Consider the following 13,792-nt stretch of genomic DNA (forward strand, 5'->3'; position numbering starts at 1 on the left):
GTTATCTACCTAGTGGTTATTTGCAGAATAAGATAGCCTTCCAGCTTAGTAGTGGTGGAAAAGCAGAGGAAGCACTTGAGTTTTTGGATAACATGGAAGCATCTGGGACTGTTGATGATTACAAAGCATGGGTTTCGTCAATTAAAGGATATTGTGAAGCTCGTGATTTGGATAAAGCATCTGATAGATTTCGAAAGATGGTCGAAAAAGAAGGGGCCTCATCTGTTGTGTTTGCTTTAGATATGTTGAGTATTACATATTGCCGAAAGAACAGAGCAATGGACGCATTCAAGCTTGTTTCTGAAATGGTTAATTCAAAAGGGTTACGTCCTTGGCACAGTACATATAAAGAATTGACGAGCAAGCTGTTAGCTCGAAAACGCTTTTTAGAGGCTTTGGATGTTATGACTTTGATGAAAAATCAAGGGTATCCACCATACTTGAATCCGTTTATTGCGTACCTCTCAAAGGTTGGCAGTGCAGATGATGCTGTAACATTTTCAAAAGCCACAAGTTCGAAGAGTTTGCCATCAATGTCCATATATCTTCGTCTTTTTGAAGCATATTTTAAAAAGGGGAGGCGAAGTGAAGCACAGGACTTCTTATCAAAGTGCCCTAGATATATAAGAAATCATGCTGATGTTTTGAATCTGTTTTGTTCCATAAAATCTGGAGATGCAGCTGAGACTGCTGCTGTCACTGCATAGGACTCAGAGAGATGTATGACACATTGTTCTTTTTTTGACATCATAATGGTAGGGCATGTGATTGAAAAAAAAGGAACTGTTCCCTCTTTTTCCATTGAATTTTTCTCTTGGGGAGCATGCCTTACATAATTTGATAAAATTGAAGCTGGAAACCACAGAAGTTCTCATCTGTCTAGCCCGACTCACTTCTTTTTCTATTATTGTTTTATGTTGCCTGTCAGCTCTTGATGAGTTATTATTATTAACTTCAATATGTTTACATCAATATGCTGATTGACGAATGATAGCAGTTTGAGGCGTTTACATTTGAAGTGGATCCTTAAAGCATTAAAATTGGAGCTTACTTTGTCAACCTGAACTAGCCCTGCTTTCAAAACCTCTGCAACGTTGTATTCTAGTGTTGATTTGATCCTTGGAAAGAGGAGATAGTACTGTAGGACATTCTTTTGGCTTTTATGAAAATAAGATGATTGATTCCTTGCGGCACATTTTAATCTTAGGGCCTGTTTGTACCCCCTTTAATTTCAAAAAGTGTATCATGGAATAGTGATTGATCTAGAAGTTGGTTACAGACTCAGCTTACAGTTTCCTTCCTCTTCCGGATGTCTTTAGTGCTATATTTCACCAATTTTTCTGGTTTTAATAGGTGTATGGTCATGACTTCCTTCTCTTCTGTTTTTAATTTCCCCAGGTTTGGTTCTTATTTGTTTTGAGCATATTGTGATGCCCCTGGATTTCTTTCTGCTGGAAAAATCAATAAAATGCTATGAAACTAGAAGTAATCAATTTGCTAATTTTATTTGATCTTGAAAGCGGTTAATTTCCTACCGTCACAGGCCTAACTTCCTTCTGATTGTGCATGCCTAAAAAACTTAAAAGACATGGCAGAGCAATCTGTAATAGGATTTGGGATATTGTTCTTGTTTTCATTCTGGTCATAAACAAATGTAGTTCGATTAGAAGCTATAAGCTTTATAACATTGAGAGACATTATTTTGTTGTTTCTTGTGCTTCTGAATAGGAGTAGAAGTACTGAGTTATGTGAAACAGATCAATATTCTGATTTCTGCCTAATTTCGAATTGCAGATGACATAGCTTGTAAGAGTTTTAGCGTATGCTGAAAGATTATTTTGCTCTGTGAAAATGTCTCCTTTAACATTTGTATATTCCTATTACTGACAGATAAATATAGTGTTTATCGATTAATTTGGTTTGTTCTTAACGAACTTGATGCTGTTTCCGTTAGATTTACTTCCTGAGTTTGTTGCTGACTTGTAAATCTTTGTTGTTGCTATTGAGATCCTTGGTTAGCATGCACGTACACTTTTACTAGGAAGTTATATCTACGTTTGACATGTACAATGATGTGTTGGACCACCTCAAGAATCGCGCACACTCCATGACAAGGGTTCGATAAGCCACATTGCATGTATTTGTTTCACACATTTTTTAAATTTCTGACGCATATGATACATTAGGGACATTTCTTGGACAAGTGTTTAATAATGCATATCGTATGTACAAGAAAATGAAAATAATGAGATATATATGTATATAGAATTTAGTTAATCCACTTTTTTCATTAACACGTTTATGAAGGGAGCCTCTTTAGGAATTTGTGAACAGCTCCCTAAATTTATGGTACATTAAAATTTTTGATTGATACAAAATACTAAGAGCATGTTTGGGAATGATTTTGAGAATTGATTTTTTGACCGTTAGGAGAAAAGTGGGGTCCATTTGTGATTGGAGAAGTCAAATATGATGGCTAGAATAGTGAAATAACGGTCAAAAAATCAAAATTTTGAGATAAAAAATTGCTCCAAACAGACCCTAAAAAGAAGTTTAAACAATAGAAGCTAATAGAAAAATTAATAGAAGTTGCTACATACTTTCTTTCTAGAATATTTAAAGCAAACAATAAAATGAAAAGACGTGCGATTTCGCACGCCTGTTGAAAGCTAGTCATTATGTCTGGACCCAACAGAGTATACTATATAAAAAGCATTTTCACATAATAATATTTAAACATAATTATTCGATAAATTTTAGGACCTGTTTGGATGTCGGCGGACTACTTTTGTGCACTCCATGTTGTTTTCATGATTCTCTTCCACTACTATTAAACATTTTAATTGCTTCCCATTTCTGCCAATTACCAAGTTAATAAAATATTAAACACAATTTATATAATAAAGAAAATCATTGCTTACGACTATTTGAATGTGAATCAATTGATGATCAATACGGACATAACTAGACACATGTTTCGCTAATGTTTATGAACTGTTTACAATTGGTCATATTATTTTTTATCTATACTTTATGTAGAATTCACAATTCTTATTTACTTATTCGTCGTTATTAAATCATTTATTAACACTTTATCTAGCCAGATCAACTTGACTATTAGATGGCTTGATTCGGAGCCCAAAATAAGCTCGGTCGAGGGTAGCTCGTGGGGACAAGTTATGTTGTGGCCAACCCGTGCAGGCCATAAATGAAGAGTTGAAAACATTCAAATTGCACAATTACCGCATGTGTATGAACTAAATCATGGTTAGGTATATAGAATTCCTAAAAGTATTTATGTACCATTGTCATATTTATGTCATCGATTTTTTCTTATTTGCATTTTATTTTCAACCTTACCTTAGTTAGCTCATCTTATTCTTGACGGTTATTTCTGTCCGAAAATTCCATCGATAGGAAGTAAAAAAAGACTTTGCTTGAGCCTCGTGTTCTTGAATAAGACAAAGATAGTAAATTGAAAATTACGATCAAATATTTGTCTTTAGTTTTAATACCAAATAATAAACCTTTTGGATGAAAATAGTTATTAAAGACAAAAATTGCTAATCAATAAAATGTCAACGATAACATTGTGATGAAAAATTAGAAACATAAAGGTCAAAATAAATAATAGTTAAGAACTTTTAATATAACTATAATGTGGTGCATTATATATAGAAAGATGCTATAGGTACATTAATTTTCATAGCTTTTTTTCACAGCACACACGCATGCAAGTGGGTGGGGTCCACAATTAAAATAATCGTGGAACCCACCTTTGTGAGATAGCTGTAAAAAAAAGTTGTCAAACAAATGTTGTACAAATAACAATTTTCTTATATATACACACACTTGATCTCCTGTGCACGGTGGGTATTATAACTCTGTCCACGGTGGACGGAAATTATAATGTTCACCGTGGACATGAGATCAAATCTGTCTATTTATTTAGTGGTATCTTAAAATTTCATTAACGAATAGTTTTTAAAATCAAATAAGATTGGTTACAAAATTGATCAAAATTCGATTAAACAGTACATTTTGGTCATTTTCAATATCAAAGTATTATATAGTTCTATTTTTTCATATGTTTGGCCAATTTCCTTAATCTTTCGACAGATTATATTTTACATTTGAATATGTGAAATCGTTCCTTTCTCCGAGAGACAAACAATTATTGTTTTCGGAGGCTTCGACACCTCGTGATTAATTTATATTGATAACTAATTATATTCCAACGACATATTATCCAAACAACTTGGATATCTTACAATAGTAAAATATATCAAAGAGCAAGCATATTAGGTACCATTAACTCCAGTAATTAGGGACAAACTATTTGATTATGAAAACCGTCATCAAGGACACAAATTGTGACAATTGGTGGAAGGTACAAGATAGGAACGTGAAAAAGCAAGTTAGGTACATAGGTGCGATAGTAAATAAACGCCGTAAAAGCTAAGTATTGTACAGATCCTAATAATTTTTCCTCTCAAAAGTAGAGGAGAAATTAGAGACACATTTGACACTGCTTCTTGTAGAAGGGTTTTACGAGAAAAATATCTTATATCAAATTTCTTTAAAAGTTCTTCTAATTAGTCGAAGTATTTTCAAAAAATTATTCAAATATATTAACAAACAACTACTCAATCTTATGAACAACTTTTTACAAATGCTCTACCACATGGATCCTAGGAAATTATCTCTAAAGACAAAGGGAAAAGAAGAAACAAGGTTGTCTCCTCATAATCATCACTCTCTTATCACGCCCTCGAAATATGAATGAATCTAAGTAATATTCTCCCTCCTGAGTTTACATTTTAGAAAAGATAAAGTTGGTTGGGATGGGTGGGAGGCATCTTCTTTTCTTTTTAATTATTAAAGTGACTATCTTTTTTGGTTAGTTGCTTGGACTGCTTGTCATCTAATGGTAGTAAAGAGCTAGAAATCTTTAGCTCATGTTTGTTTCAAGAGTCAATACATCACATCACCCAACCCACATTCTAGTAATTTTTACAAATTGAATAATGATTAATGTAGAGGGAATTACCCATATATGATGCTCTAAATGTCATGGGTTGTATCTATTCAAGTATTATTTAATGGATTGTGCTATATGTATAAATACATTCGTATTAAAAGTTTTACACACCCTCATAATAGAATGGTAGGGACCACATGGCCGAATTTTTTAATGCCAAGGGGACCCGCATGCATGTGAGAGTGAGTAAACCATTTTGTCAACCAAATTTTGTACAAATAGTTTTATCCTTATCCAATTTGTACAAAGTATTTTTACAAATTTGGTTGATAAAATAAGTATTGGCAAAATTCAGATAATTGATTTTTAACGATTTAAAAATTTATTTTTGAAATGATTGGTATAGATATTACTTTATCAATCAACTTTGTACATATAGATCTATTCAATGTTTATAGCTTGGTCAACATATTTGATGGTTTTTAGGATTTTATTTTTACGAGAATAGTTAGGTTTTCAATAAAAATTCCTAATAATTGTTAAAGACACGTGTCGTCTCTAAAATCTAATCTTTTAGATAAGATTACTAGAATGACATCAGAGCCATACAAGAGAACTTGGTTCAATTTTCGTCATCACCTTGTGCATCAGATAAAAAAATGAATTCGATTTATATGTGAAGGGAAGTATTGCAAATAAGACATGAGTGATTACATTTGTCTCACCTTTGAAGATACTCGACTAGTAAAATAAAGTGCAAAAAATATATATATGTAAAAACAGCAAATAAAGATCCATAAACCCTCCTCATGGTCTTGTATATCGACTATAGTCATGGTAAGGCCATTAAATTAATCATCAATTTCTAAACTTTAACCTTGAGATTCTCACCTTCTTATTAGTTTGTACTTTAAAGTAAATGCATTTTGAGATTTTATTGAATGGCCAAACTCAGGGGATGTTGGATTCCCTCATTTCTCTTGCCATTTTATTAATATAAAATTATTTGCATGCATATGTGCCAAGTTTTTAATTTCAAGCATTAGAAAATCTCACTTATATAAAGTTCAAAGAGAAAATGACAAATATCCAAGCAATACATTGACTAGGAATTAAATGTCCCAAGAAAATTTTTGGTTTTTATTGTTGGAAAAAACTGGAGTAGTTTGAATAGGGAAATAGTCCTTATTCTTCAAAGAAAAAATTTAGTGCGTGCTTGGTAGCAATTTTTCACTCAAAAAATCAATTTTTAAACGTTATTTCACTATTCAAACCGCCATTTTTGACTTCTTCTCTCACAGATAAGACCTATTCTTCCTTCAATGGTCAAAAGATCAATTTTCAACATCACTACCGAACAAACCCTTAACTTGATAAAATTTACAATATTAAAATACTTTTGTTTCAAGAGTTGCACCTATACGTTTTAGTGAAATAATTCTTCTATTTTCTTGATCAATTGCAACATTTTGAACGATTTATTAACTTTTTATGAATGATCACATCTAAAAGTTATGTATATCGTCTTCCGATTTTTATTAATAATCAATTTGAGAATTATTTTCCCTACATTCTGCAAATGTTCCCATGCATGTTCGCCTATAGATTAGATATTGTAGTCTACTTTCAGTTAGGGCAATAACGGTTTGATTTTGAGGATTTTTAAACTATTTTCAAATCAAGCTATTTTAAACAATTTAGAAAAATTCCAAACCAAATCAAATAATTTCATTTTCAAATTCAAACCAAATAATTTCTTTTCTTGCATTTTGATTTGATTTCAGACCGCGTTTTTAGCAATATAAAAATAATATCTTCAAACAAGTGAAATAAATAAATATGTTGGAGTAAATCTCAATATAAGAATTGTATTAAACTCTTCTAGATCTAAATGTTGTAATACAAATATATTTGTCGCGATAAAAATTTAAACCAATAAATCAATATATGGCTCAACCAGAAAAATTCAAATCGAACCGCGTTCACCCCAGTGTATATCACTACTTGTTTTTTTTCTGTCATGATCAATTGCTCAAAATTTAAATTATCACAACTTGGAAGTTTGCATGATTTACACAATTACACGCCAGAAATATTCCTCTTATCTCCTTTAAGAATTTATCCATATTCAGCTAATATTTTAGTCTGTAAAATATTCTTTTCTTGACAAGCTCCTGACCCAGGGACAGGCACGCTTGTTCTCTTTATACAAGAAAGGACTGAATAACTTTTCTTTACTGGCAAACTGGAAAAAAATCAGTTTCTAGCATTAGAAAGCAACAAACTAATATGCAGAGAAGAAACTCACTAGAAATCTTGTCCATAGAACACCTCCATTTATAAAGTTAAGCAGGGTTTTTTAGTCTGTTATTTACTGTTATTATTATTATAATTATTTTGAATATAATCAGTAGAAATGGCAAGAAAAATAGAGGCATTTTGGATTTTCACATTTTTCTGCTTCTGGAGCTGTGCAACCTGTTTGCTTTCTTCTACAGGTGTAAACTATGAAGGTGAATATGATTATGTTTTTTTATTTTTTGGTAAATTTTGTCTCAATAGTTAAGTTAAAAGTTTTCTCAGTGTTTATTTTTTTTTTTCCGTAATCAGTCCAAGCTTTAATGGGTATAAAAGCTGGTTTAATAGATCCTCACGGTGTTCTTGATAATTGGGATGGTGTGTCTGTTGATCCATGTAGCTGGACTATGGTCACTTGTTCTGCCGAAGGTCTTGTTATTGGCCTGTAAGTCTTGTACCCAATCAAAACCAATTCTTACTCTATATATGTACATTTTAGATTCATTTGGAATATCTTCAACAAAGAAATGGATTAAGAAAAATTAAGTATATTAATTTGGTTGATAGATTGTCTTATGCAGAGGGACTCCAAGTCAGAATTTGTATGGTACTCTTTCTCCAAGCATTGGGAATTTAAAAAATCTTCAATTTATGTAAGTAGAAGATTTGATTAAATATAACGGTTCATAAGTTTTGCATATTATGTTGCTGGTTTTAATGAATGAAATGTTTGCAGCCTATTACAGAACAACAACATAACAGGACCAATCCCAGCAGAACTTGGAAAGCTCTCAAAGCTCCAGACTCTTGATCTTTCTGATAACTTCTTTAATGGAAGTATTCCTTCTTCACTAGGGCACTTGAAGACCCTTCAGTACTTGTAAGCATCAAAGTTTAAACCACTAAAAGGACTTAACAACTCGTTTGGTACTGTGAAATGGACAACAATATTAAGGATGATAAAAAAAATAACATAAAAATCCAAAAAATCTTGTTCTTTGTCACATACAATGATTAGATTGAATAACATAAAAGAAGTTAAAATCTTGTTCAGTATATTGTTCTGTCTAGTCTAGTGTTGCCTAACAAACTTTCCATGAAGTTACTTCTCTCTTGATCTCAAGTGGTGTATTTCTCTGAATTAGGAGGCTCAACAATAATAGCCTATCCGGAGAGATTCCAATGTCATTAGCCAACATGACGCAGCTCTCTCTTGTGTAATTTCTCTTTAGCCTTTAACATGGACTGCTGAATTTTGGTTCAAGTTTTTGATGAAATGTTCATGTCAAGAGCATTTTTGAAATTCTTTAATGTTTATTTATTTTAGGGACTTGTCTTTTAATAACTTGATGGGCCCTTTACCCAGGTTCCCCTCGAAGATTTTCAAGTAAGCTACTAGTTCACGGTTTTACAACTCTATCAAAATATGTATATAAGGAACTAGGATTGCAAAATTTCTATCGACGCCTTTTTTTTTTATTGTCATTGCAGTATTGTTGGGAACCCATCAATATGCCCAACAGGGTCAGAGCCACCGTGCCATGGAATAACATTGATGCCGATGTCCATGACCTTGAACACTTCAGAAAGTACGGAAAAACACATTGTTAATGTCTTCTTGTATTCTGAATTATATTAGAGTTTTTAAACTGACTTACTCTGTTCAAATTTTTGTGTACATGTTTCTGATTATCCTGACTTTGTTCTCCATGTTTCTAGTAGCCGCTCTACCTTCGGGGAGAAGAAAAAGTCACAATTTTGCACTTGCCCTTAGTTCAAGCATTGGGTGCATTGGTATGCTGATCATTGGTTTTGGGCTGTTTCTGTGGATGAGACAAAGGCAAAAACAGCAGAAATTTTTTGATGTTAAAGGTTTGAGAAAGATAATGGAAGTTGATTGATACATGAGCAATATTAATATTTCTTCATGTTGTGTATTAATATTTTTGTTGGTAATTTCAGATGGGCATCATGAAGAAATTTCTCTTGGAAATTTGAGGAGGTTTCAACTTACGGAACTTCAGATAGCAACCAACAACTTCAGCAGTAAAAACCTTCTGGGAAAAGGTGGGTTTGGAAATGTCTACAAGGGGTATCTTCTAGATGGGACTGCCGTGGCTGTCAAGAGGCTGAAAGATGGCAGTGCCATTGGAGGGGAAAGACAATTTCAGACAGAAGTTGAGATGATCAGCCTAGCAGTGCACCGGAACCTTCTTAGGCTATATGGGTTCTGTATGACCGCCACAGAAAAGCTTTTGGTGTACCCGTATATGTCTAATGGAAGTGTTGCTTCTCGACTTAAAGGTAATATACTGAACGAGTTTTTGACATTCTGTTACTATTGTAGAATCGTTGTGTTGGGACTGCATGGAGTCTTACTATATTGTTCACTTGTCCGCTCAACTGTGGATTGATTTAGTATGGGGGGTATTTGGCATTCATAACTGTGCATTAGATTGACTTAGTTTCTAACGCTAAATGAAGAAACGTGTGGAGCCAGTTTTTCTATAAGATGATGCGAGGGAAAAACTTAATCTCCTCTATTAAATTGAAAATTCCATAGTGAAGTTGATGTAGCTCTCATATTGAGGGCCAACTCTGCAAATCTGTGTCTCGGTATATTTCTCTTTCCCGTTTCCTCCATTATTAACCTCATTATCGCTCTTGGTAATGTGTCCCTGACACATTCAACTTGAACAGCAAAACCAGTCTTGGACTGGGTCACGAGAAAGCAAATTGCCTTAGGAGCTGCAAGGGGACTGTTATATCTCCATGAGCAATGTGATCCCAAGATAATTCATAGGGATGTTAAAGCTGCAAATATACTGCTTGATGACTATTGTGAAGCAGTGGTGGGAGATTTCGGGTTAGCAAAGCTTTTGGATCACCAGGATTCACACGTTACGACTGCTGTACGGGGCACTGTAGGGCATATAGCCCCTGAGTATCTCTCAACTGGCCAGTCTTCTGAGAAAACAGATGTTTTTGGATTTGGGGTCCTTCTACTTGAACTGACCACAGGTCAAACAGCTCTTGAATTCGGCAAAGCAGCTAATCAGAAAGGAGCAATGCTTGATTGGGTTGGCACACAATTCCTTTATTGTTTTCTAATTTTCATTTAATATCAAATTTTGAAGTTGCACGTTAATTTTATAGCTCATCTCTCCTGATAAATTTGCTTAAGTCTAATAAATTTACCTGATGCTAAATCATGTCTCAGGTGAAGAAACTACATCAAGAGAAGAGACTCGATTTGCTCATCGATAAAGATTTAAAAAGCCATTGCGATCTGATAGAGCTAGAGGAAATGGTACAAGTGGCTCTCTTATGCACCCAATATCTTCCAAGCTATAGACCAAAGATGTCAGAAGTGGTTCGAATGCTTGAAGGCGATGGACTTGTTGAAAGATGGGAAGCTTCTCAGAGAGCAGAAGCGAGCAAGAATAAATCACAAGAGCTCATCTTATCAGAACGATATTCAGACCTCACAAATGACTCTTTATTACTCATACAAGCCATAGAGCTCTCTGGTCCAAGGTAAGACAACAGTATACACTCTACAGTACGCGATACGGAATTAGAATTCGGAAAGGAGGAAGTTCATAGTTAAAAACTGCAAACAAAAATCACATGTCATTATTATTAAGTTTTGTCGCAGTAAAACATCAAAGTATCAAAGGGCTTTGATTTTTTCTCTCTCATTGTATAGAGTTTCATGGTTTTCCTGAAGAATTATTTTCTTGCTGGATAATACTGATGCTTGAAGTGTATTTAAAGTTCAATGCCCGCGCAACTATGTCTTGGAAGGGAATTTCAATGTTGACGGTACAGATTGAATCAAATGATTTTATTGAGAAAATGATGTTGAAGCCATGATAAGACAAGTGTCTGTTTGGCACTCGCCTATCATCGCTGCGACAACGGGGACGAGCGCTACTACTTCTTATGTACCAATCTATGTGTATAGTCACTATTTCCTGTGTATTGATCTGCAGTGATGGTAGGCGATAGTCGTTTCCTGTGTATTGATCTACAGCGTCGATGGGTGATCTGTTTGTGCGATGTGTGGTATGGTTGGAAGCAGTGATGATGGGTTATAGTGTTGATATGTGTACGGTGATCTTTGTGTGGTGCATTTGGAGGTGGTAGTAATGGTTTGGTGGCGATGGTGGTGTTGTAGTGCTGACACGGGTGGTGGTGCTGATGGAATTGATGTTTTTTACAGTGCTGAAGATTGTAGGGCGGTAATGGGTCGGATGAAGAGTGATTGTGACCAAACTATTGGGTAATTGATACCGGTAAAATGAACAAATTTTGACGAATAAATAATATATGACCTAAAATTATATAATTTGTGAGTAAATTTGTATTTATGACTCCAATTTGTTTCTTCATAATCAACAAATAAGTTGTGATTAATTAATTTGATAATTGTGATCATAAAATAAGTTGTGAACAATTAATTTGATAATTTTTTATTGGGGAATAACTCGTGACCAACTGATTTGATAATTTGTAATCGTGAAATAAGTTGTGACTTATAAAATTTATGATTTGTAACCGACAAATAAGACATGACAACCAATTTTATAAATTGATATTATAAAATGGAAAATTCTACTTGTATATAATTATTGCACATAATGGTATCCATAATGTGATGTGGCAATCATCCGATTGTTGATGTACAAGTGTTAGATTTGAATTAAAGGTTGGATCCAGTGCCACGTGTAATTATGGATACCATTATGTAAACTATTATGTAAATGTAGCACTTCTCTTATAAAATTTGTGATTTGTGAACTGTGACATTATATGATTATGACTATTACGTAATTGTGACTATAAATCGTACCTTATTGTGACCTTACCTATTTAATTAATAAAATATATATAATTAACAATTTAATTTGTACCACTTGATTTTTGAAAGGAACGTGTTTGTCAAAGTTGAAATTGTATCTTTAAATCTAGGTAGTTATGTAATTTTCCAATTATTATTATTATTACTATTATGACTATCATTTTATTATTATTATTTGTAGCCCTAGTTTGGTACCCATTTTTTTCAACAACAATAATACTTGTACAAAGTAGCTTGACAAAGGAAACTTACAAAGTGACGTGTACGGCTCAGATCAAAAGGCATTGGACGGCTAAGATGTTGGCGGAAATCTTAAACCATTTACTGACCCATTCAGAAATTCAAACCCCATTTACTACCCACTTAGAATTTAGTTAGAAATTGAAACCGGAGTAGAAGAGCAGCGAAAATTCTGAAATTAGGGCGGCAAAAAACGAAGCGGGATTCCGATTGATTTTCACGTTGCTTGTTTCATCGACGAATCCGACATTGAACGTGATTGCTCCTCCAGTCCATCTTCTCCATCTCCGAAACCGAGTATGGTATGAATTTTTGGTTGGAATTTAGTTGTTTAATTTGAGCTGAAACTTTAGTCACCAATTATATGTATAGAATGTTAAGCATTGCTGGGCATGGAAATTTCAGAATTTTGGTTGGAATTTTGTTGAAGGTTTAAGCTGAAATTTTTAATCACCGGTCACCAGTACCTATATCTTTCACGTCTCGGTCTCTCTTACAAAATATTCCAAAATTTATTTCCAGTAATGCATGATTGTTCTCTAGCATCACCCTTTTGTGCATTACCAGGTGAGAAGGGTTCTAAAAGGTCGGGGAAAGTTTATTTGTCTTACCTTAGCAAATCACGTAGGAGTGGTGATTTTCCATAGTTTATATATGATGAATATTTTTATATTTTTCTGTTCCCTAATGTATTCATAATTATAATTAACATCATTTGCATAACGGCTAATGCAGAGAGTTAAGTTTTGTTTTCATTATATGAAATTCTTGCAGAACTACAATTTTCGGCAAATGCTCAGCTCCCGCAGTCTCTTTGTGCTTCCGGCGTCGTCACATCTCTGGCAATCGCTCAACTCCAGTACTATTAGGGGCTAAATAACGAAGAAGAGCTCTTGATTTTTGTGAATGTGAATGTGAATGTGGCAGTTAGCTAGGGAAAATGGACGAACATGGCATGATTAGTGGGTTATGTCGAACTAGTTATGTTAAGTTAAATAGCTGCAAGGTCAAAATCTTAATTTGTTATTTTAGTGTAGTGCAATGAATTGGTAGATTTTGGTTGAAATGGATGACTTACTTCAGGTACCTTGTCTTACTAGCACATTGAATGTTTGGTTAATTATAATAACAAGAGTTTGGAGTTTGTTAAATGTGATGGTTATGTTTAGTTTAAACACATCCAAATTTATTAAAATTTACGTGTTTCGATTATAGTTAGTTCAAACATAGACTAGCAAGAACCGAGAAATGTCCTACTGTTGATAAATGGAAAGACTAGCTTCAAATTTGGGATTATGATGGAGGTAAAACTTTCAACACCATCATGACACTCTTCTAGTGAGTGTTTAGATCGTGAATTCAGTGTGCATTTGTAATCTATATATATTAGAACATCTATCACTGTTTCA

General features: G+C 33.7%; 2 protein-coding genes across 3 annotated transcripts in view; both read left to right on the forward strand.

Annotated features, from left to right (window-relative positions):
* The window catches only part of LOC111397903 (UDP-glycosyltransferase 90A2-like), a 1,991-nt gene extending 1,284 nt beyond the window's left edge, over nt 1-707 (forward strand). Inside the window, exon 2 of the mRNA XM_023024866.1 lies at nt 14-707. Within this exon, the coding sequence (XP_022880634.1) occupies nt 14-707 (694 nt within the window). The remainder of the gene's footprint in view (nt 1-13) is intronic.
* A 6,425-nt stretch (nt 708-7,132) lies between these two features.
* Nucleotides 7,133-11,061, forward strand: LOC111397009 (protein NSP-INTERACTING KINASE 1-like). Of its 2 annotated transcripts, none has more exons than XM_023023666.1 (11): nt 7,133-7,494; nt 7,592-7,724; nt 7,861-7,932; nt 8,016-8,159; nt 8,425-8,496; nt 8,607-8,666; nt 8,771-8,868; nt 8,999-9,151; nt 9,242-9,583; nt 9,980-10,359; nt 10,500-11,061. In XM_023023666.1, the coding sequence occupies exons 1-11, from the start codon at nt 7,398-7,400 to the stop codon at nt 10,818-10,820; spliced, it is 1,872 nt and encodes a 623-aa protein (XP_022879434.1). In that variant the 5' UTR covers nt 7,133-7,397; the 3' UTR covers nt 10,821-11,061. The 2 variants fall into 2 exon arrangements, with proteins under 2 accessions (XP_022879434.1, XP_022879436.1); XM_023023668.1 differs by having other exon boundaries at nt 9,002-9,151.
* Nucleotides 11,062-13,792: the final 2,731 nt, after the last annotated feature.

Source organism: Olea europaea, chromosome 7, assembly GCF_002742605.1.
Source record: "Olea europaea var. sylvestris chromosome 7, O_europaea_v1, whole genome shotgun sequence".
Classification (NCBI taxonomy): domain Eukaryota; kingdom Viridiplantae; phylum Streptophyta; class Magnoliopsida; order Lamiales; family Oleaceae; genus Olea; species Olea europaea.